General features: G+C 36.2%; 1 protein-coding gene and 1 pseudogene across 1 annotated transcript; one reads left to right on the top strand and one right to left on the bottom strand.

Moving 5' to 3' along the window:
• The first annotated feature begins 16,816 nt into the window (after positions 1 to 16,816).
• On the top strand, positions 16,817 to 17,084 carry LOC147525211 (large ribosomal subunit protein eL38z/eL38y pseudogene; annotated as a pseudogene).
• Positions 17,085 to 21,616: 4,532 nt separating this feature from the next.
• On the bottom strand, positions 21,617 to 22,339 carry LOC147525210 (uncharacterized). Its single transcript, XM_086578640.1, has one exon. It carries the CDS (start codon positions 22,337 to 22,339, stop codon positions 21,617 to 21,619), a length of 723 nt encoding a protein of 240 aa, XP_086434766.1.
• Positions 22,340 to 26,235: the final 3,896 nt, after the last annotated feature.

Genomic DNA, 26,235 nt, shown 5'->3' with positions numbered 1-26,235 from the left:
TTACATTAGTAGTTAGCCCTTATCCCATAATGAACGGGTACATGCATGTGCAATGAAATGGGTGATTAGAATATTATGTATCATACGTCTTAACCTTGGAATTTATGTCGATGTTAATAGATTTCATTTAATTTAATATTTGTTAATGCATTGGGGATCTATCATTGGTTTCATATAGCAATTTGCATAAGAGCGGTAGCACACAGAACTAATATAGGTTTCATTTACTACTTGTCTTCGTAGAATTTGGCTTGTACATGTGGCTTTGTTGGGGTTCAAGGCAGTTTTCCTTAGATGGAAAGCTCACTATTAATTCTTGGAATTATTGTTTTCGTGTAGTTTGCGGTTGGTCTAATACTTATAGTAGATATAGGTGTTATGCTGAAAAATTAGATGTGAATATGAGAAGTAGAAGTGCAGATTTCTTACTATTTTACTAGAGCTGGAATAGTATTCATACATCAAGGTTAGAATTTCGGCTTATTAAATTTGTGTAAAGAATTGCTACTTTGGCTTGTAGTTAGCCCTTGTGTTATTGACCACATGAGGTGCATGTTTCAAAGTTGGTTATTGGTGACATGTTGTTGTTTGGTGGTCACATGCTTGGCATAGGGGTTGGCTTGTTTTGTATTCATTGGGTTATAATTGCTACTCACACATGGGTTGATTGCATTTTACTTTTGTGTTCTGTGGTATGCATGCTAGTTTATTTTGATACATTGAATTTCCTAAATAAATGGCTTCTCTTGTGAGAATTTACTTTAAAAAAACAAGGACCTTACTTTAAAACAACTTGATTGTGAGAATGTACATTGACGAATTATTTTTTTCTTTTCCTAGTCAATCTTTACAACAACTATTTTGGAATTTATTCAACTAAAAATAAGAATATTTTGTATGCTGTGAAGGTTAGTTTCCCATATGGAAGTGATGATGATGGGAAACATGAAGTGCTTGAAGAATATAAAGGGTTAGACTTGTCTTAACAGTATCGTGAAGGCCAGATGATGAAGATGGGTGTGTTCAAGTCCATGTTCTTATTTTAGAGTAAAACGTAATTTATAATTTCTTTTTTTTTCAATTGAACAACTTGTATTTCTCCTTATTAACTATCTTTTAATAATTGTTGATAATTGTGTAATGAAAAATCAGTAGAAAGTTTTGTGGACAATTAGTGGTTGTTTAATTAGAAAAAAATGTGTAGAAACAGGTTGAAATGTGACATTAGCCCTAATTTGTTTTTAATATAAAAACGCATTTTCCCACGGTCCAAGGCAGTGGCTAATATTGTGCTACCGTAGGCAAAAACCAGCATTTCCCACAGACTAGTGTCATCGCAACTTCCATGGACTTAGACTGACGCAATGACCGTGGCTATTGGTTGGCTTTTTCCATGGTCATGACTGTGGGCACACTTTTACCGACGCACAAAAAGCCCACGGTCGTGTGATAGATTTTGACCGTGGGTAAAAGTCTTTTGCCACAGTTTTGGGCCGTGGCTAATAACCTGTTTTCTTGTAGTGCAACCACCTCCAGGTCTCAACAAACCACCAAATATATTCAGGCCAGGATAATGATAAGGTACCTATAACAATCAGAACAGAGCGTTGGTTCCATCCCATTTTAACCAAAACTACCAAAACCCACCTATCAACAACCAAAGAGACTTATTTCCCATTACACTATCAACTAGCGTCCAAACAGATAAGCCCACCAAAATAATGCTATCTGTCATGCAATAACAAACCCAAATCCTAGCATCTATGTAACAATCTCTAAGTTTGTTAGCCCAAGACAAAAATCAGAAAAATGCGTTACCAGGACACAAAGTTCAAAACCTTAAAACCCAAGAGATTAAAGCAGTCACAACCTTGCGATCTGGCAAACAGTTGACAACAAGGTAGTCTTACCAAAGGACCCTACACCTATAGAAGTACCAGTTCCAGTTCCAAAACCAAAAATTGAAATTGAAAGCCAAATACCTCCACATATCCCTATCAATGTTCCAATTCCTAAACCATCAACTCATCCACCTGACACAGTTAGGCAGTACAAACCAAAGGCACCATTTCCAACACATTTTATGACACCCAAGGAGGATGAAAATTTTAATGAAATCAGAGAAACATTCAAGATTCTAACCATAAACCTGCCATTTCTCGATGTCATCAAACATTTACCCAAACATGCAAAGTTTCTTAAGGATATGTGCACCAACAAAAGAAAAACTAACTTTCCAAAAGATGCCTTCCTTACAGAACAATTTCCATCTCTCACAGAGACCAACGGGATAGTCAAATATAAAGATCCTAGTCATCCCACCATCCCTTGCACTATAGGAGACAAGTACACAACCACTGCCTTGCTCGATCTTGAAGTAAGGGTTAACCTCCTTCCATACTACCTATTTAAACAACTTAGTTTCCATGAGCTTACAACTACCACCATGACATTGCAATTACTCGACCGATCCATCAAATACCTAAAAGGAGTGGTCGAAAATGTGCTTGTCAAGGTTAAGGAATTTTACTACCCTGTTGATTTTGTCATCCTTGACACCGAAGTTGTTCATGATTCCATATCCCATCATTCTAGGGCATCTATTCTTGGAAACTGCCAATGCCCTCATAAATTCCCGTAATGGATCTATGACCATGTTTTTCAAAAATCTCTCCGTAAAAGTCAATGTTTTCAAGATGATGCAACAACAGATAGAAGAAGAGTTGGATGAAGAAGTTAGTATGATATACAGTGTAGTGCAAGAGTACTGTGACTAGACTTTCCCATAAAATGAGGTGCATCAATTTTTATCCTTCGGAGATTCAAAATTCGATATGGATCATTATAAATAAGGTATGACTACCACTTTAGAATTAGTTCCTTTATACAATTCAGATGATGAGCTACCTAAACATGAAGAGATGTCACCAGTTGAATTACAGCATCGTGCCATGTGGGCAATAAAAACCCTTAATTATAATCTCGATGCGGCAGGTGAAAAACATAAACTACAAATAAATGAGCTCGAAGAAATTCAAAATGATGCTTATGACCTTTCTAAAGATTACAAAATCAACATGAAAAGGATTCATGAAAAGGATGCAAGTAAATAGTCAACACCTCAAACATTTTCATGAGAAACCCTTCTCCAAGATTCTATCTACGAGGATTAAATCCTCTTTTCCTAGATGTATTCTTTTCCTATTCCATTCCATCTTTAGCTTTAAAAGGAATACAACAATAAGGCAACCAGACCCTCCATTTGGAGTGTGTGGTTGTAAGTGTTAGAGCCTTAGTCTACATATATCTCGTATATTCTTTGTAAAACACTTTTTACTCGTCGTTTGAGTAAAAGTGAACCTGTGGAGCGAGTATACAATTTTCCTTTTCGTTATTTTACATTTCTTTTTCAAAACAGTTGTTTTCCAAGTTCTGTTAATGCTAGATTCTCGATACATCAATTGTTATGTAATTTTTCAAAAATAAAATGGGCAATGGATTTTACACAGCCAACCCCTAGAACAATGCAATCTATGGGCAGTTTGAGATCAGATTTGCTTACTATCGATCTATTCACCCAGTTCAGGACATTCCATGTCTTACCCAGTAACTCCCCCAACTTGCGTAGCTGAAGCTCTGTCTGTCTAGAAAATAAGAGCCAACACGAAAGTTTCCTAAAAATATATGTTATGGTTTGTTTTCTAGAAAAAAGTATTAGCATCTAGAATCATAGCTTTTGAGTACGAGTTTTTTAAAACATCTCTCCATAGTTTTCAAAACTAGAGGATATAAAAATGAAAGTTATATGCCCTAGAGTAACCAAAATGATACTGGATCCATTTATAATTTTATCTTATTATCAAAACCTCTATATGGTTAGAGATATCTTTTTCTTGAGAAAATCAACTGAAAAAAAAAAGACGAGGCGTCTCCAAACGAGAATTAAACAAATATAATAACCCAATGTGATACTATTCTCTATTTAATTCTATCTTTTGCCTCCACCTCTCTATTTGTCTAGAGAATCTGATATTAAAAGACTCAAACTTGTACAAATTTTCAAAAATTCTTCCTTTCTTAAAAATATTACCCCTTCTCAATCTCTCTCTTTCTAAAAACTTTTCAAAAACTTTCAAAAAACTCAAAAATGTCTTCTGTAATGAACAAAAATCATCCACCTAGGAAGACTAGTTAGATAAGTTTCAATGATCGTGTGCAAGCACTTCCTAGATAACTGCAGCTAAAGATATGGATACTTATACCAAAAACTATTCCTGGTTTAGGTAAGAGTTCATACGCACATAAGAGAGGAGCTATGAGAGAAGGCTGGTGCTCGAACTGTCAAACACCAACTTGTCCCGGTCTTCAACCTCATAGTGAAAATTCAGTTTTCAAGGTTTTCATGTGCCAGCCACAAGCTCATCAAGCACAACTGAGGAGAGTAATCCAACCATCTGGTTGGGATTGACTCAATTTTTAAAAAACTTCTAAGTCTTGAAAATCTAGCTTAAAATGACCTACCTTTTTAAAATTTCAGTCAAACTTATTTAAAACCTAAAAAAATTAATTAAAATTTTCCTACAGTTCATTTTTGTTTCTTTCCCTCATTTGGTTTTCATCCTCCATTGGATGTGAGTGTACCCTACATCATTGCATATAATTTTTTATGCTGATCATTTTGGTACCTCACGGGTCGAGATCGAACAAGTAGAGAAGGCACTAAGGACAAGATCGGAATTTCCTGATTTTATTTGGGTTTAGGCCAAAAATTTTGTTTTAACTAAATAGGCTCGTGTGAGGCACGTGCCATCAACCCTATTTAACCGACGTGACTGCCCAACCTACAATCATCTTCCTCTTAATTCACAAACCCTAGTCACCCCAAGCTAGCTCGCGACCGCCACTAGTTAGCTCGTGGCCGCCCACTCACCCCAACACCACCACTCCAAATTTTCACAGCCTCCTCCATTTTCAACCCCCATTCCAATGAAAAACCTATATTTTATCAATTCATACTAAAATGGCTCGAGTTCTTAAAATCGTGCTAGAGCAAAATTTTGAGCCCATCTTTAATTCCGATCTATTTGAAGTGCACTTCAAGGCTGAGGTTAGAAGAAGAAGATGGGAGGCTTTGGCTTTATTGGAAGGTGTGGCTTATTCTACCTCTCTCACTCTTTCATTTTATAATCATATGCTTAAAGGGGAGGATGACCGCATCACGGTTGTCAAGGATGGTCGCACATTTGAGCTCACTAAAGAGGTGGTCAGTGAGGTTATGTGGATTCCTCTAAAGGCTTATGTTCAAACGGAACAGTCCCCAGACAACAAGACCATAGATGTGATGATGGCAAAGACGGTTTTAGAAAGGGTGAAAAACCCCAAGTCTCACTGCGCATTTTAGAGTTCGCTACGAAAGAATCAATTGGCAGTATCTCAGTTGACAGCCTACAACTTGCTAGGCTCGGCCAAGCCTTCTGATATCGGTAAGGCGATGCTCCATATTCTATGGATTCTCCAAGAGCAGAAAAATAGCTTATGCATCGTCACCTTCGTTTGGGAGCAACTCTGTGAACCTAGGAGGTCTACCGCCTCTCTACTAGTGTTGGTCACCAGGATCATGCAACACTAGGGGTTTAAGGCTATAGACGCCCTAGTGGAGGTAAGGGACGCTACCACAGGTACTATTTATGCCCATTGCATCCAAATTTTTTGGTTTCCACCTGTAGCCAGAGCCGCTGAGGAAGCACGCCAAACTGAGAAAAAGTGGATTACGTTGTTGAAGATGCCACTCGATAATTGTCTCAACCCATGGACAGAATTACTTCCTCCATGGAGGCCAGAGGATTCTGTATCAGCACATCCCCCAACTCCGGCAAACACAGGGACTCATCATAGCGGAACAGCAGACCCTCAGAGAGGAGCAGCGGTCTTTCCAGCAGGAGCAGCGAAGATTTCAGCACAATGTCACTAGAACACTGCAGAGCATTAGAGATGCACTCCCACGTAATGATAGACACACTAGAACCTGACATTATCAAGGAGAAGGATTTTCTAGTCGTCGAGACAAGCCATGCACATATTCTAACTAGGAATTTCCCTAGTGTCTGTATAGTTGAATATATTTATATTTATTTTTCTTTCATTATGTGTATGACGTTTAGTATAAGTTTAATTATATGTTTAACATTATCTGCTTGTTTTATTTGTTTATTTGTTGAATTTGGTATATGACTAGAAGGTAATACAAATACATCATGCCAAAATTTTCCATTTATCTTTTCTACATTTGCATACGTTTTCAAAAATACAGAAACCCAAAAAAAAATTTCATAGTAGAATAATTATCCCTAGTACAACAAACCATGTATTTCTTGTTCTATATCAAACAATTCATGCCCTAAACTTATTTGGGGGTGGTGTAGTAATATTTTGCAAAAACTAGGTATTTTCTATATTAGATATAATAGTATATTTCTTCCTTTCTAAAAAAATATTTTCAAAAAAGACCAAAAATATTTTTCTATTTAGTATTAAAAAGTCTTGTTTCCTTTTTCTAGGATGAAAAAAAAAATTAGAAGTCTCATTATAGCAATAAAGTAAGGACTTGTTCTTTGAACTTAGACTAATATACGTACAATAGTTTCTGCATCTTTTCATGAATGACATGCATCAATATTTAATCGTATATAGCAGTGAGTTCTTGAAACCAAAATTAGAACAATTAAGTTCCATATCCTGTGAGAATCTAGCAAAAAGCCTCATCTAAATGTTTATTGAGTGATGACATAAAGGATGTCCAAATAGAAAGACCACACGTCCACTTGCTTGATCACCATGCCATATCTGATCCTAAGAGAGAATTTAGGCCCTTTTTGGATCGATACAGCCAAATAAATGTTAAAATTCCAAAATGGTAGTTTTCCTCTAGTTATCCCTTTTGAGCCTTCACCATTTTCTAAAAGCCTTTTTATTCTTCGCTATAAATTCCTGACCCGTTACAACAAACAATAAAAAGCTTACCCAGCTGATGAGTTGAGAATTAGATGGATATCAGAAAGAAAGCAAAAAAAAAGAGAAGAGAAGTCCTTGTACAAAAACAGATCAGTTAGTTGCTTCAAAAAAAAAGAAAAGAATGGAAGAAAAGAAAGACCCATCATAAAAGCAAAACTCCAAAAAAATTGAAGGAGTCAAAAATCGAATCTCCTAAAAGTTCAAAATAAAAAAAAGATGATATCAGAAACAAAAACAAAAAGAAACAAAAGAAAAGTTAGAACTCCCAAAATTCAAAATCATATGGAGTCACAAAGCCAAAAGGCAAAAAGAATGAATCACAATTTGGAAGCAAAGAACAAAATGATGTTCTTCTCTAGTTACAAGTATCTTGAAGACTTAGTTTCTCAACTTATCAGACTTTTGTTTTTCCCTTCCTTTTTCTTTCTATAAACCATAACCCTTGCCCCGTAACTCCTAAATAAAGACATCTAGCTCAATTAGGAATAGGATGGTGTGATAGTAAGTGACGAGAGTGATCAATCGACCCTGAGTTCTTTGGACGTCATTTGAGTATGTGAGGAATATAAGTGTCCGCTACACTTGAGAGAACGAAACTTGAGTGAATCTATTAGAGAGTTGTGATTGTAACACACCCCTATGAGAACCCACCTTAAGGACGCTCTCCAAAAGTCTCAGAAATGACTTTTGCATTCCATTGCTCATGTTTTGCACATTTATCTTTATGTCATTAAATTACTGTACATATGTTATTCTAAGCTCAAAGGAGCTTGTCCTTATTCCCTGATAATGAGATGTATGGACTTCTGAGAATAAATAAGGAAACAAGACCCTTTGTACTAGATAGAAGAAGTTTGTGAGTACCTTCACTAGAAAACTCTCATAAGGCTTAAAGCTCGTCCACTAGGAAATTCCTTGTGGTTTAAGGCCTTGTTGCATATGGTCAATGCAATCGCACTCCGCAAAATGAGATTAGTATAACTTATAATAAATCATTCATTCGTGATCTTATTTTTTTCTCTCATCCTTGCTTAAGGACAAGCAAAATGCTTTTTATTGGTGATGATCAACTCCCAAATGTGCATTTTATTACCCTTATAATACTACATTACAACCCTTCTTACGCTTAATAAAAAAATAACTCATAGCTTTTATTGCCTTTTCCATGTTACATATAAATTTAGACCACTTACCATGAAAGTTGCGTCTTAGCACCAAAAGGAGCCTTAATCACACTTATTATGAAGACTAGAAGCTGCTATGAAAAAGTGCTAAAAAAGTCAACGGTCAAAGTCAAAGGTTAAAGTCCTTAACTCAGAAGACCAGAGATAGATGTCCTTAACACAAAATATGGCTTTCTCTATAACCTATCTTAATCAAGAAGAAAGCAAAAAGCAAAAACATAAAGGGTGAGGTGTCTCAAATATAATAGAGAAGGGCAAATTAATCATTTGCATAAAGTACGGGTATAAGAACTAAAAGTTAGAGAGAGAGAATGCACCTAGACTTAATCTAGTGTCATGTGGGTTTTAATTTCTATTCTTTTTACATTCAAGTCATTTACTTTATTGTTCTTCATTTCAATCTTGTTATTTGCTTTTATATTTCAATCAATAAATCATCTTTCTTTGTTGTTATTTCTTCAATCAATCATTTCCTTTCATTGCTTTCAAGTTTGTGTTATTTCAATCATTTCAACTTAAGATTTTCAATGTTCTTTATAACTAGTTAACTAATACAAGTCCTAAACTAAAGATTCTACCTTCCTTCTTCTAAAAAACCTCCCAACCATTCAAACTTTAAACAATCTGTAACGCCCGTATTTAAAATACATATTTATTTATTTAGTAATTAATTTATTTATTTATTTAAAATTTGTTGGACTGGATTTGGGATATGTGGGCCTGATTTCTTGGCCCGAGTCTGTATTGGGCTTAGGTTTCAAACCCAGGTATATATTCACTTTTTCCAGAGAATAGGGTTTTTGGGATTAAAATAAAAAAAAAAAATGGAGGCGGAGATAAAAGCTCACTTGCTAGAGTGTTGCAGCGCGACAATTCGAATTAGGGGAAAATTCATGGAGCTTTTAATTAAGTGAGTAGTTATGTTTTTCTTTTTCCATCGAAACTAGAGTTTTACGTCTACTACTAATAAAAACATTTACTGTCGAGTTTTTCTTCCGATCAATTTTTGTTCTCTTTTTACTATGTCGTTATTTTTCTCTCATCCTGTTGAATGGCTAACTCGTTAAATGCAATGTGTTGTTTTGCTTAATTACTAAAACTCTAGAAGTTGATTTGTTGAACTGTTGGAGCTTGAAACACCATTAATGGCGTCGCCAAGAATCGTTCTACTAGTATTTGTTTGAACTCTTTGGCTGTGGGGTGAACTTTTATTGTTGTGGTATGGTTGAAGAGTGTTTGATTATTAGTGTAAAGTGTTGGGCATGTGAATTGAGGTTTGGTTGGGTTTTGTAGAAGCTCGGGGAAGCTGTTAATGGTGGTGCGAGTAAAAAATCGTTAAGACTACTAATCGAAATTTGCAGGTGGTCATAATCTAGGTGTTTGGGGTTGAACAAATAGTTGGGGGTAGTGAGTGAGTGCTGGAGAGTGTTGTTGCAGGTGGAATAAGGTCGTTAATGGCTACGCGATCTAGTGTGGAGGAAGGGTTCTATCAAATTTATATGGTAGTTGTTTTGGTTGTATGAGAATTGATTGTAGGGGGTATGGTTGAGTGTTCTAGAGTGGTGGGGGGGGGGGGTGTCGAAGCTCATAGAAACTGTTAATGGCGGCGAGAAATTCCCAAATCTAGTTGGTTGAAGAATTTTGAATTCAAGAATTGAGTTTTTCGATTTTGTTAAAGTAGTGGGGGTTTTTCCCCTCATCATTTTCGATTATGTTTGGAGGGGTGATGAGTGGAGGTTGTGGTGGCCGATTTGGTGGCTGCTGGAGCTGAGGGAGATGACCGGTTGGGCCTTGGGCCAAAACCTATTAGTGGGGCTTGGGCCTTAGTTGGTTTTCCTTTGGGCCAGTTCTATTTTGTTAGTGTTGGGCCGAAATTAACCTTTTGTTTTGGGCCAGATTAGATTAGTTTCCTTGGGCCAATTTGGTTAGTTTGTTTTAGGCCAAACCACATTAGTTATTTTGGGCCATTCTATTTTATTTTCTTTGGGCCAAATCACTTAATTGTTTGGGCCAATTTCTAATATTGTTTGGGGCCAGTCCATAGGACTTAATATAGATCTAAATGGGGTCTTTAAATATGTAGACTTTTGAGTTTTGGTTTTGGGCTTTGATTGTGGATTGCTGACTATTTAATTGTGCTACGTTTTTATATATTAAATTGTATGAACAAATCAAATGCTAAAATGGTGCGGAAGCCTGCATAATTGGTTAGTCATTATCTAAGAAAGATTTGACATTGATGTTGTGTATTTTTGACACGTGTCAAGATTGAAATGTTAGGAGACATAATATTCCTAAAACGTTATAAAAAGGTTATGCGGTACGTTTGGAGAAATTGCGACATTATATGGTATGTGGAAATTGTTGTTATGTTAAATGATATCATATGTTAGGATATCTATTAAATGCAATATCTTTGAGAAATTTATAGAAATGCTCCATTATTATATATGTGAGATGCTACTATGAGGTAGTATAGTATTTGTGGATATTTTTCCACGGGATTGTGGCTTAGTGCAATAATATATTGGCACGTGATATAGTGAAATGCTTATGAGTTATGAATGTATGACACCTGAATAAATTATGTAACGAAAATCCTAGAACCTAGCTACCACAACTCATGTGATTTGGCCCTTGTGATGGGCGTATGTGATATGATTGGCCCTTCTGGCGTTTCAGTGAATCTGAATGGCCCTACGGGCGTAAGTAATTTTATTGGCCCTTCTGGCGTTTCAGTGAATCCGAATGGCCCTTCCGGCATAGCCGAATAGTGGCTTGATTATTTCGTAAGTAAAATTAGAACAAGACGCGCGATATTTTATGCCGAATAGTGGCAGTACTCACATAATGGCTTTCGTGTGAGGGTTACTTGATATGCGATATCCCACTTAGGGTAGCTACGCACGGAGTGGTTCATTATGTGAGGGGAGGCATGTGGATGTACATGTTCGGCGTTGGGTAGCGATTGTGGTAGTTAGGAAAACTAGGTAAGACATAGATACGACGTGATTTTAGGGACACGCAAAGAAAGCCTTAAATAATATAATTATGGTAATATGTTAGTAAATGATATATCTTTAAATATATGATTGTATATAGTTTTGTAGAAGAGTGGGTCAAACTAATTACTTGTGCAGAGACGACCTACTTTGTAATTGAGCATGAAATGCGGTAAGTATAGAATATGCTTGGCTGGTTATTAGTTTAGTTAGAACCTAAGGCGCCTCGGTGGAGGAACTAAATGCCTTTGTATTATTTTTGGGAAGCTAAGGCGCCTCAATGGAGGAACTACATGCCTTATTTATTATGCGTATGATTTGTTGTGTGGTTAGTGGGAAGTTAAGGCGCCTCAGTAGAGAAACTACCTGCCTTAATTGTTGTACACAAGGATGTTGTATTATTCATTGGATGTTAAGGCACCTCGGGGAAGGAACTAACTGCCTTATGGAGTATGTATATATATGTATTAGTATAATTTGTATTTTTGGGCTACTCACACCAGCATTGTTTATAATGCTGACCCGATTTGCATGTTTACTTATCGGGTGTGTTCATTAAATGAACATAGTTGATAAGTCTTGACAGGGTTACTGTTGAAGAAGGTTGGTTGCTACTTGTGGTTTGCGTTAGCGTTGCATTCCTGATATGTTTTGTTTTCCCTTAAGGTGTAAGAGATTTTAGTAGAGACAATGTTGTTTTGTATTTTCAGTTGTAATTATAATTAAAGAGGGTTGGAAGGAGATTTGCAATTTAATCATATTTGCGAGTTTTTGGTAATGAAGAGGACTTTTGTTTATCTTAAATTTTTATTAGTTTTTAATTATCCACTTATTTAAACTGATTATGGGTTTTTGGGAGTTGAGAGTGCATCACACCTAAAAAATCGAAGAGTCGGGAACAAATATTGTTTTTTCTGAATTCTGTCGAAATTTGGGGTGTGACACAATCTATGGTGAACCATATCAATAACTTTGAAATACTCTACCACCATCTACTTCACCGACATAATTTTATTAGTACGAAAGTTGTACCACACTAGCCAGGAGTCGCACTTGAAGATGGCAACATCAATGGAGAAAAGGTCAACAAATTCTAGGTGAGGAAATGTCTGATACAAGTGATCCAAGAGAAACTCCAGCGGTCAACTCCACACCTAGGGTTGTAGTCTTGCAATATGTGGAGTTCGATTTGTCTAGCATGAATTGAACAATTCTAGAAGGTGTACATAATAGCAATAGTGCCCTAGAAATGAAAGAGATTATAACCGTTTGGGGTGGAGATTGTGAGGGGAAGCGCCACCTTTGTCCACTCTTCTGGACCAATATGGAATGCCAAAATTCTAGCATCTCAAAGAGACCAGTGTAGATATCCTTTTGCTAAAACTCCAGGCTACATCTGAATGTGTTCAGTGTTGAAGGACAAATATAGTTTTTCCATCCTTCGCCACTTCAAAATGTTAGAGCTGAAAATTTAAACGAAATGGACAATGAAACTCTTGTTTTATTGTCTCGACTTTTAACTACAGTATGGTGGATTGGTTTAGACAATCAGACTATGGTGAATTGTAAAGGTTCAATTGAATGCACCGACATGCCCATACATAATGCACTCTATCCAAAATTTAATCCTAGGCCTAGGCAACATACACAATTGATGAGTTCTGGGTTTGCATACATAAAATTTGGTGTCTCTAAGATGCTCTTCACATAGACAAATAATACCTTGACTAGAAGATGCCATGATCCGAACACCATTTGGGCAGAAATTCAAATTTGGAGTAGGAATTAGTGGAATGTGAGCAATATTTGAAAGGAAGGAAGTATAGAGTCTCAAAAAGTGCTGGGTCTGACTCACATGGCCCATAAATGCTTTGGTCTTCAGAACAAAATCAGTTATGAATGAACTCTCATAACCGTGCGACTCCCAATCATTGGATATAAATTTGGATTTCTGAAGCAATTGGAGTGGACCATGTGCAAGTATCTTTTGGCCTAATTCAGGGCTGATGTAGAGGCTCTGGTTGGCGTCTTCTTCTTCAGGAGGTAGTGCCATTGTGTGAGAAAAATGTTTCAGGCTATCAAGTCATTGTGTAATGCATGTGTTTCCTTACTTTTATTGGAAAGGACGCATCTGTTCAAATAGGATTTACAGGTTTGTTTTTCAGTTATTTGATCAATTTCTTGAAAAGTTCTAACTTAAAAGGTTTTCAGTTTTTGTTCCAAAATTTCAATTGTATTATGATATATAATCACATAAATATTGTGGATAGGTGGAAACATTATTGACGGTTGTAATGAACAGTAGGTGTAACGCGGTGTACTACTAGAATACTTTAGAAAGGGAGCAAAACTCTGGTCAACTTATAACAAATTGGTCAAGTTCCCGAATTAAATTCGTCCAAATCTTAAGTTTCGTCTACACATCACCCAATGCCGAACTTATGGCACCTCAATAGATAATCTTGAAAATATCAGTTTTTGATAACCTAATTTCCTCTCCATTTTGAAGGTTTATTCTCTCCCCCCATTTCACTCTTTCACCTACTGTTTAGCAAAGCTTGGAGCTCCACCAATCTCAAGTTCTTAATGTCCATCATTCATCGACTTACAACAAGGATGTCATTATAACTACACTTCGCGACACAATGTAGATGATCTTTGTCTTAATTTTCTACCCTAACTTTCTTTGCACACCTCAAGTTCAATTACTTTCTTCTCCATGACCGTAATTCTAAAAACAAACTCGACATATTGAGACTTCTTGTATGGGTTCCCAACTACTATTTTGAAAGACATTGGATAAGGAACACATGCCATTACAGTGAGACCACACAACATTATACAAATGACCTTAATCACAAGATAAGTCCAGAAGTTTAAAAGTGATGCTTGGAACAACTCTGAGGTAGAATGTAGTGTGGGAAGATCTGATGGATGTTCTGAGGAGGTGTCTAAAAGTTTGTCAAGCTACACTAAGTTCTTGTTTTAGGAGACAACAAGTATCTGATAAAGATGCTAATAGGATATAGAGCTGAAGCTGGATGGCAGTTTAAAGATTCAATTCTTTATAGTTGTGTTTTGTTTGAATGTGTTTATGTTAACTCTGCAAAATCTAAGATTATTATTTGATGAATTATGTAAATGGGCACTTAAGTATGTTGATATAGAACCTCCACCTGAGTGGTCCTATGACTCTGTAATTCCCTTAAAACCATTCTAATAGGAGGAATGTTATCATCTAAATAAAAAAAACAACCAAAACAATGGAAAAAGACAAGTTATATATATTATCGTGAAAAACTCATATATTGTCATATATAAGCTTCACACGAACAAGTTAAAAAGCGTAAATTAACAAGTTCTGAAACCTACTATATAACCTATTCAGGACACTATCTAAGCTGCCTAACAAACATGCCCATTTAAGAGAAAGCCTGATATAACAACCAAATTACAAAATACATTAAATATCCCTCCTTAGTGGCGAGAATATCACATTACTACCACTCAGAGTCGGTGTCGTTTGTCGACAGCTTCAGGGTTCATAAGACGGTGCTCAAATCCTTTATCATCAATGAAATTTTTGCATGTACGCCTATTGTGCCCATCCATGTTGCACAAAAGTGCAACTTCTTCTCTTCCTTGGTCCCTTATGCTCTGGTCTTCTCCGTATTGTCTCGGTTGGTGGCTGATAAGAGCCCAAAACTGTAGTTTAAAAATACTTTAATAGTATTTATATTTAGCCAATTATGTTATTAATAATATAGGTTTATCACTAATTACGTATTTTTGAGTATTTCAGGCTTCGGAGTTGAATAAATATCAATTCGTTACTAATTAGGCGCTAAAAGGAGCTAAAGTGATTGCTAGGGAAGTTCCCTAAATAAAGCACAAGTTTTATAGAGAAAAAACCCTTGAAAAGCCCAAGTCAAAACTGTTAAGTGAAAGTCAAACCGGATTAGAGAGTTGAAGAAAAGTCAATAGAACTTTAAAAGGCCATGTCTTTGAACTCAGGCCTCGAATTTTGGCCCATTTTATATCAAAATGACGGTCTCAAAAAGAACTTTCCAATGGTCTAGGCCTTGACTCAATCAGAGTAGTATAAGTTGGTGATAACCCACACTATAGTAACACGACCAGAATTAGAAGTCTTGGATTCAACCAATTGGGTTATGGACTTGATTTATGGTTCCATAACCTAGACTAAAAGCCCATGTATGAAATTGTAAACCTAACCCTCTCCTATATAAAGAGGGTTAAGGCTAAACAAATATAAACCACCCCCCTTTTTAGTTTAGTTGTAAATTAAGGTTTTTTTTTTCTCTCTCTCTCCCCAATTAGTTTAGAGTAATTAGGGTTTAATGTTCTTGCCTCAAACTCTATTTCACCATTAGTTTTATTAATATAAGTTCAGTTTAATTTAATTATGTCTTCTTATTATTGTTTATTGTTAATGAACCCAATGAAACTAGGCTAAAAACTCCGTTAGAGAAGTTTTATGAAGTTTATGTGAGGGTTATGATTGTTCTTCATTAGTTTTCTTATTGTCTTATGTGCTTCAAGTTCAAGTTCTATAGTTATCTAGAGATAGAGATTATAAAAGTTGAACTAGAGAAAGGAAACTCCATAAAGAGATTTGTGGATGAGAATTTCTCTTATGCTAATCATATCTTAGTACGGAGATTGCTAGGATTGGTTAGGGATCAATAATAATTGTGACTTTTGTTGTTTTACCTTGTGTAGATTAATAAAGGTTAAGATTAAAATATGAGAAACTAGTTAGAATAATCATAACTTCATATAAATGGATTAATCCTTCCTCTATGTTCTTCCTATTCATTAAATTCACTTTTTAATTGCTTAGTTTAAATTAGTTTAATTTATAATTAGTTTATTGCATTGTCACTAGTAGAAAAAAGGCTTTTTGTGACTATTTTAAAATATTATTTGTGACTGTTTTGTTCGAAGCTACCACAAATGGCAGAAAATGGTTTTTGTGACTGTTTTAAGAAGTTTTTATGACGTGCATTTTTGAAATAGTAACAAATGGTTTTTTCTAGGTTGTGGACTATAATTTGTGACTGATCTTCAAAAATAGTTACATATTCCCTGACTTTATGTGACAGTCCTGAAGACCCAAGTATTTTTTGCTCCCCCAACTGCAAGAGCCCAAGTTACCAAAAAAAAAACTGTAATAGCCAACTAAGTAAAAGTAGTTAGAAACCTAGGGCTCGGTTTCCCCATCCTTCCAACCCCTCCAGAAACACTTTTAAGCATGTGCCTCTACAAAAAAAAAACGCTCGATCTCCCACGACTCTCTCTCTTTCTTAACTTCGGCCGTTAGGTTTCCAATAACTGTGTCAAAGTCCTTAATCATTGTTCATTGGTTCTTCCTTCTCATCTCTCTCTTCGATTTTGAACTAAAAAGTTTTCGTATTTTTAGTTCTATTCGATTTTTCTTTCTGGAACAGACGAATTTTGCGTATGATTTTTATGTGTTCACACCTATTCTACCTCTTAGATGACAATATCCCTTTTAATCGACCAAGGTATGGGTTCTCATATGATTTTGTTAGGAAATTCACAATTATCTTATAATAGTTAGTTACATCTTCTCTCTTGCTGAAACCCTCAAGGAGAGAAATGCCGAAGCAAATTCACGAGATTAAGGATTTCATTCTCACTGCAATAAGGAAGGATGCTCGTTCTGTTAAGATAAAGAAGAGCAAGGATGTCGTCAAGTTTAAGGTTCGTTGCTCCAAGTATCTGTACACACTTTGTGTGTTTGATTCTGAGAAGGCTGATAAGCTGAAGCAATCTCTCCCACCAGGTTTGAGTGTGAAAGACCTTTGAAGGAGTGGAAGGAGATGGATGTCGTGACAAGATTGTTATGTTACACCTATGTTCATCACTTTGTTGAATTGTTAATGAGTTATGACTTAAGTTTTGATTTTGAATTCTAGACAGCAGACATTGGAATGGAAAACACCATTGGACTAATTTCTTTAAATTCTCAGATATATGGATATTATGTTGACTGGTTAAAAAAAAGTTAGTTAAATTATCAAAAAAGGCTAAATCCTATAGACCAGTCATGATTTACTCCTAATCGAGTTGCAGTGTGAGTTTATAATTCTTGTGTTATGAATAGATTTTGGTGTTTGTGCTTTTACTAGATTGTGGTTTATGTTCTTTTATATTTGATTTAAAGGTATTGCAAATGTGAGATGCCTGATGATCTCATGATTCAGTGTGAAGCTTGCAAGGACTGGTAATTTTTTTGCACTTTTCTCTATTTATGTTAGTGTTGGTTTATATTTTCCTTTGTTTTTTACTCTCTAGTGGACTTATGACATGGCTAATGAAGTATTTGGTGCTAATCCTGACATCTGAGCATTAGAAAGTAGTGCATATTGTAATTGTCTTAACTTTTAAGACATGCATTTAATCAAACTATTACATGTTGGCTATCTTAGCTTCATTTGCACAACATCTAAGGAGTCCTCATAAGAATTTTTTGACCGTTACCATACTCCTCAGCTTTGGAGTTGGTTCAAGAACTCGCACTCATGACTAAGAGCTCATTCTTGTATCTGACTTGAACAGGGATGTGACTTCTAGAAACATCTTCTGACCGGGTATCTATGCAGTTAAATTAGTGTCCCTAGGAAGAGACTAATATTTTAGTAGAGGAGAGTCGAGGATTAAAGCCGATGCCGCAACATAAAATAAAAATGTTTCTATAGTATATGGGGAGGGATAGAGCCTCTCCTATAACTTGAATGAGGGGCTGATTTTTGGTTGAGATGATCTCCTTACCATGAAGATCATTCAACAATAATCAGCCCATTTGAATATTTCTAACCTTTTCAAAAGAGTCGGAGAACTGCGGACCAAAATTTAACCATCAAATAAGCTTATTTGTGGACTGGAGTCACTCTATATGACTCTAAATAAGGGAGTGGCTCTATCCTCCCTACCCAAAATATATTTGTGTTTGCCACAACACAGAAGTAGCAATCAAAAGTTAATTAAACACTATATATATTTTTTTAGAAATGTTAACAAAAGTTACATCATCCCTTGATTGACTTCAGATTTGGGTAAAGACTGTGTAGATAATTCAAAAACTCCGCCGCTTACGAGAAAGTGCTCAAACTTGTATCTAATTTAAACTGGAATGTGACTTCTAGAAACACCTTTTGTAGATGGTAGTTGTGATGGTACACTGTGGGTTATTTTTGCACATCGTGTTTGGTCCTTGGCGAGGTTTCATCTTTTTTCTATGGTTAATTAAGGATCCCCCATATCCAACTTTTACAAATGTTGCTATCTTACTTTGTACAACCCTATTTTCTTATTCACTAAAGATTAGAAGCAATTGTTATATGGATTTTATTTGTTTTGTAGTTCTCTTTACTTGAATAATCATTAAAGTCAGGTAAATGATTTTTTTTGTCATTCACTTTATCTTTAGTATTTTTAAGATTTGGTGGGATCAACAATGGTCGCTAAGTATTCAATGAAGATGACCTAGTATTGTAATGTGGTAGCTGCCCAAGCCTTGTTTTGATCTTTTAGTTCATTAGTTTTTTTTTTTTTTTTTTTCTTATAGTTTTAACTTTTGCAGATCAAGAAACTTTTTGGCCAACAAGAAGACTTCTACCTCGGATAGATGTCAAAGCTCTTAGTTTGTTCGATGCCTCTAAGAATGTCTTTCGAACTATGATGAAGACTAATCACGAGTATTTGACGTGAATGTGACTTAGTCACAATTCTTTCCTAATCCATTCATTTGTATATTATTAAGTACTTATTTATTTATTACCTAAGTCTTATGTCTATTTTTGCTATTGGAATGTTCAATGGAGTTAGCATTTATGAATGTTATTTGAATTTTAATGGAGTTAGCATTTATGAATGTTTTTGCTATTGTGGCGATTTTTGAGCAGTTGTTACTGTTTTTAATAGTTGAGAGAGGCTAGTCAGGAACAAATATTTGTGATGGTTTTGGGAAAAAAACAAATGACTCTCACTCCATCACGGTTTTGGAAAAAGAAAAAAAAATAATGACAAAAGACTTTTTGTCACTATTTTTAACAGTGATATAAAGCCTTTTTTCTTGTACTATGTTAGTTTAATTAATTTATAATTAGTTTTAGTTTAAATAAATCACAACACTACTCTCATTGTTCTCACCGTGATTTCTAGTAGAATTCTAAGTTCTTAATGATTAAGAGTGGAAGGAAGCCTGACTCTCTATATTGCATAATGAATTGAGAGTATGAATAATATTGATATGAAAATTGATCATTAGTTGTTTGTGTTCTTCTATAGATAATTAAGGATCAATTTTAACGTTTATCAAATGGCGTCACTGCCATCTTAGTTGTTTTAGAATTAAATTCCCTTAGTTTTTCATGTCTACCAATATCCCACTTCACCCACCCACCCGATTGTTTGTGTTCTCACTGTGTTTATTTTTTTCAGAAAAAATGGGATTTTTGCTCCTGGAAGTTGACTGATTTTTTTTTCGAAACAGTACTTTGAGTGCACCCCTGCCTTTGTTTAGTTTTTATTTGAGCACGCCCTCCCTCTTGTTACTGGAATTATTTTTTTCGAAACAGTACCTTGAGCGCGCCCACGCCCTTGTTTACTCTATATTTGAGCGTGCCCACACCCCTATGAAGAAAAGCCTGATTTGCACATGTTAGTCACAGGCTTTCTTTTTGTTCAAGTTATTTTTTATTCAGTGTTCCGAACTTCTTTAAAACCCTGAGATTGTGTATCAAAGACGGTATTCACACGCGTAGCAAGGAGGCATTCAGGTACTCCTTCTTTCACTCCTCACTCCTCAACTTCATTTTTAATTCTAGGATAATCAGGCTTGTTTTTCGTAGACGCAATACCACACGCTTATCTAGAATTTCACACACTACACCTGCATCAATGGCTAAAGAACTAGAGACTCCTCTCTTTGATTTTTATAAATCACTAAATGATTATGTTATTAATAATAGTTTAAACCCTATAATAGTATTTCTATTTAGCCAATTATGTTATTAATAATATAGGTTTATCACTAATTACGTATTTTTGAGTATTTCAAGCTTCGGAGTTGAATAAATGTCAATTCATTACTAATTAGGTGCTAAAAGGAGCTAAAGTGATTGCTAGGAAAATTCCATGAAGATAGCCCATGTTTCATGGAGAAAAAGCCCTTAAAAATCCCAAGTCAAAATTGTTAAGTGAAACTCAAATCGGATTAGAGAGATGAAGAAAAGTCAATAGAATTTCAAAAGGCCATATCTTCGGACTCAGGCCTCAAATTTGGGCCCATTTTATATCCAAATGACCGTCTCAGAAAGACTTTTCCAATGGTCAAGGTGTTGACTCAATCAGAGCAGTATAAGTCGGTGAAAATGCACACTATAGTAACACGACCAGAATTAGAAGTCTTGGATTCAACCAATTAGGTTATGGACTTGATTTATGGGTCCATAACCTAGCCTAAAAGCCCATGCACTAAATTTTAAACCTAACCCTCTCCTATATAAAGAGGGTTAAGGCTAAATAAATATAGACCCCTCTTTAGTTTAGTTGTAAATTAGGGTTTTATCCCCCTCTCTCTCTCTCCCCAATTAGTTAAGAGTAATTAGGGTTTAATGTTCTTGCCTCAAACTCTATTACACCATTAGTTTTATTAATATAAGTTTAGTTTAATTTAATTATATATTCTTATTATTGTTTATTGTTAATGAACCCAATGAAACTAGGCTAAAAACTCCATTAGAGGAGGTTTATGAAGTCTATGCATGTGAGGGTTATGATTGTTCTTCATTAGTTTTATTATTGTTTTATGTGCTTTAAGTTCAATTTCTATAGTTGCCTAGAGATAGAGATTACAGAAGTTGAACTAGAGAAAGGAAACTCCACAAAAAGATTTGTGGAGGAGAATTTCTCTTATGCTAATCATATCTTAGTGCAAAGATTGCTAGGATTGGTTAGGGATCAATAAAAATTGTGACTTTTGTTGTTTTACCTTGTGTAGATTAATAAAGGTTAAGATTAAAACATGAGAAACTAGTTAGAATAATCATAGCTTCACATAGATAGATTAATCTTTCCTCTATGTTCTTCCTATTCATTAAATTCACATTTTAATTGCTTAGTTTAAATTATTTTAATTTATAATTAGTTTATTCCATTGTTAGTTTAATTAATTTATAATTAGATTTAGTTTAAATAAATCACAACACTACTCTCATTGTTCTCACCGTGATTTCTAGTAGAATTCTAAGTTCTTAATGATTAAGAGTGGAACAAATCCTGACTCTCTATATTGCATAAGGAATTGAGAGTAGGAATAATATTGATAAGAAAATTGGTCATTAGTTGTTTGTGTTCTTCTATAGATAATTAAGGATCAATTTGAACATTTATCAGTGGCCTGCCCAGTCTATGCCTCACTTTCGGGGGCATAACACACTCATCCATTTCATCAATGTCCCACTGCTCCTTACTAGGAATTCTAGCCCATACCTCATAGTAAGTCTGTTGCAATTTCGCAGTAAGGTAGTACGGATCAACATATGTCATATGACTATCTTGTCGGGTGACACTGATTGCCTTATAGGCATGCACACATGGGATTCCCATGTGTTGGAAGTATCCACACGAGCATTGCCTAGCAGCTAGATTTACACGGTATGCTTGTAAACGGTTGGTCTTGACTATATATTCCCATTTCCTAGCCCGTGACTCTGTAAATTTCATCGACTTGTCAATGTTGGTTCTAAGCAGCCCAGTAGCACGAGGTGTTAACATTTCACCCCTGGAAGCCCACTCATTCACCATATTTCTATACTTAAAGTAGTGGTCACTAATGTTCTGCCTGATTGCTTCCACTACATCAACAACCAAAAGAAACATGTCGTCCTTAATCATGTTGTTCCAACACTCAACATGGTTGGTGTAAGCAATGTCGTATCTCTTAACTATCGATGTGTGGCATGCCCATTGATGAAAAAGAATACCAGTAAGCAAAGCATGGGCTGTTGAGCTCATTTTCTCTATATCTCTCATAACAGAACATAAATACCATTCTTTAGTAGTCTTAGCAGCGGTCTTAATCTTTTCCATAAGTCTGACTTATGGATTGTGCAAGTTCTTACAAATATGGTTCATGTAGAAAACATGTTTCGCCTATGGAAACACCTCGGCCACTTTGATAATTAGACTAGCATGCCTATCATATATGATAACCCCAAGGCGTCTCATACCCTACTACTTGGTCTCCAAGGCAACGCAGAAGCCAATCATAGTTTTTGTTGTCCTTACCGCTAACGATACCAAATGCAACTAGGAAAACATGATTGTCGCCATCAACGAAAATAGCTAAAAGAAGACATCTGCTTGATCTACCCTCCAAATGTGTTCCATCAATTTCTATGTGTGGCCTACATGTGCTACGGAAACTCCTGACTGTAATCCCATAGCTCTAGAAGTAGCACTTGAAGCGGTCACTATTTTGCACTCTTCTCAACTTAGTAAAACTGAAAAGATCGACCTTCCTTAGTTGTTGACTGTAACTACTCAGTAGTTGGTACGACTTCCCAAAACTTCCTTGAATTTGTAGACACATGTAAAATTAAACTATGTCATAACAAATCAACTTTAATTACACTACTAATGAGGATTTATTAGGTCTACATAATGTCGTATGGGGTCTATATTTGTTCAAATATTAACCGTCAGTGCAGTTTTTGTACAAAAGTATGTTAAACACAGGCTTTCTCTTCAACTGACTATCGTTTACGGTGATGTAATATAGTGTCGGGCTCAGCTTACATAGTAACGTGCACGGCTTATATAGTTGGCTATTTAATCCTAAATTAAATAGTTGTTCACGACACTATATAAGTTGTCCAAAGGAATCCTGAAATTAACAAACCTCATCCAGAGCCTTTTCCCTTCCCCACCACGCAGTTTTGTACTTAATATCTACTGAAGTCCACTCTTTAACCATTGCCAATAGATGACTTGCCTTCAAGGTTTTGTCATCCCGCAAAATTTGTTTGCAGCACAAGGCAATATAACCACTTGGTCATGGTTAAACTCTCCAGTTGTTCGGCAGCCACATGTGTGAACCTTGTAAACAGTTCTCAAGATCATAGTTCACATATACGAACCATCAATGCTGCAATACACGTGAAATGGACAATTGGAACCCTAACTCCTCAATTCGGACCCCTTGCATCCATATTGTACCCTGTCATAGTCCGTCCTTATTTTTGATAGTTCAAAGTTGTTTTTAATGGCGTAAGTCTTCATGTGAAATGTAAACAACCACCTCCCAGGAAACACCATCCCCATAGTGAATGTATTTATTTCGGGACCCTCCAATTTTGTTAGAATCGCATCTTCAAGACACCCATCCTGTACCACAGACTTTTTGTAACGTTGGGATTTCTCTTTTCTTTCCTTTAAGAGGGAAAGTCGTTTAGTACTGGTCCCATTATCTTGTGTGAATTGGGATCCTACCCCGTCAGCAGCCGTACTTTCGGATGCTGGTGCACACCCGCTGGTGCGTTAGGGGCGTGATTGTCAGTATTACGACCGACATTATAATGCTGCCCACGGAGTGGAGGAAATATTGGAAGAAATGGGCACATTCCAGGACCAGTGTGCGGAGTTCTGAGGTAGTGTTCGTATAATATTGTACCGTAATTCGTTGAACATCTCGCCGCCCGATGACAACTATTTTCTATACCCGTCGCGTCACCAGTTACTCCGCTTCCATCTCCACCTGCCATTTGAACATTATTATCAACAGACCTATTATTAAGGTCAAAACCACCTGACTCATTAATAGGGTCATCAATATCACTAAACTCATCATCACTATCACTGAACTCATCATCACTTGGGCCATTGTCGCCAACACGCCCGTCTTCTACCACATCCTTTTTCTACTATTGGGAGTTCTATCTTCTTTTGTTTAAAAGGGAGCCTTGTTGACTATGTCCCCTCTTGTCTTCCCTGTCACCACCACTACCACTTTCGGATGCTAGTAAAACACCACCTGATCTATCAGATATGTCATTGTAAGTATTACCTTCACTATTATAATTTTGTCCACATAGTGGATGAAATATTGGACCAAATGGGCGCATTCCAAGACCGGTGTGTGGAGTTCCGAGGTCGTGTTCGTAATATTCCGTCATAATTATACGAACATCTCATAGCACCATGACGACTATTTTGTGCACCCGCCACGCCACCAGGAACTCTGCTTCTACCTCCGTCTGTCATTTGAACATAATTTTCAAGGTCTGCCCCACCAGACCCATCAATTGGGTCATCACTTGGACGATCACCCTGAAACAAAGGAGCAGTGTCTTCACGCATACTATAAGTGTCAATAATATCATCCCAATTTGTATCGTTCCAATTCAATGTACTTCCACCCAGATCTCTATCCTGACAACTCACCACTTCCTCCAGAAGGGAAGTAAAGCTAACACGAGTCATTATTTTTTCTCCTAAACCTCCCGACACATGACCTTCCCCTTCAGACTCACTATGCAGTTCTAGGGGAGAACACTAGCTACTGAAACCAGTTATAGTGACTCTGTTGTTGGGATATCTGGGATAATTAGCCTCAAACTACTCGGAACTTGGTCAGGTGTGAAGGTCGTTGTACGACATCATCTGGGAAGTTCAAATAAGTTGGTCTTAGGCATGTGATGAGAAGGTTCAACATCTACTCTAGTACAATTGTCAGGCACATACTAGGTAGACTATGTAGGAACCCTTATTTCAGAATGTAAATTTCTACAAATCGTGGAAACCATGCGCAGCGGAATTAATGGGTTCTCACAATTTTCATTGGAAAACATACCTTTTAGACCGGCTAAGATAACTTTGAGAATCCAATAGCTATGAAATCAACAACCTCTTGATCTTCTGTTGTATTCCTATTAATAGATTGGACGTTGTGTGGGCAACGATCTACCAACCCCCTTCTTTCTCTCTTGGCCTATCTCACTCACAAAGCTAGAAACAAATTCAAATCTACTTTTCTAGCCTCTCTTTTTCAACCAATGAATAGTGAATTTGGCCAGGAGAGAAGGGTTTGTTTTTATATGCTACAACAGGGACCATGAGGAGAAATTAGGGTTGGGCCTCCTAACGAGCTTGGGCTTCCCATGTTCGCCCAGAACACACTGCCCAAGTCCATCAACAAATGACTTATTCCACTAAAGGCCATTGTTGCACTACCGCCCTAATCTTAAATTACATGTCAGCATTTATGGGCTCCATATAATATGTTTGTTCATCTCCCCATGTTTAAGATATCGAATGCCCATTGATTAAGTCAAGTTACTGACAACTACATCAATCAACTTCTTATGTCCTTGAGTAGTACCACTCAACCTCATTGTTATGTCGGAATAAATCCACCTGCAGGGTTTACATGGCAATCCTTATGACCTCCTCAAGGGGACATCATCAACCCGACTTCCTGCGGGTCATGGATTCCTTCTATAATCAACAGCACACCTCACATACAATGTCATTACCTAATCCATCAAGTTTAGTTATTCACAAATGAATCACACTCATTGATGATTTAAAGCAATGTGCAATGCACGTAAGTGCCCGTTATTATATCCGGATTAAGAGGACAAGCATCCATAATAACAGAGGTGTTTCTTCTCTTATATAGTCAATGTAAAGAGAAACAACCTCACTTAGTCATGTTCAATACACACAAAGTGTACTAGTGTAATCCTATAGTCAACATAGACTAATACCAGATTATACTACAACCGTACCAATGGTTTGTCCAAATCCATTTAGGTTATGAACTTTTACTTATACTTTATAAGGTACCGATGATATGATCTTCTGTGTGTCACCACACACCATATCATCTACAACATAAAGTATTAGACACATGCATATAACTAATAACATGCATAACATTTGCCCATATGATTCTCATTCAAAATATAAAGAATTTGAGTTATTAC

Source organism: Coptis chinensis, chromosome 1, assembly GCF_015680905.1.
Source record: "Coptis chinensis isolate HL-2020 chromosome 1, ASM1568090v1, whole genome shotgun sequence".
In the NCBI taxonomy this organism is placed as follows: domain Eukaryota; kingdom Viridiplantae; phylum Streptophyta; class Magnoliopsida; order Ranunculales; family Ranunculaceae; genus Coptis; species Coptis chinensis.
This window is presented reverse-complemented; position numbering and strand designations above follow the sequence as displayed.

Coding starts and splice junctions, on each gene's coding strand:
- LOC147525210 (XM_086578640.1), bottom strand. CDS start 22,339: ATGGAAAAGATTAAGACCGCTGCTAAGACTACTAAAGAATGGTATTTA.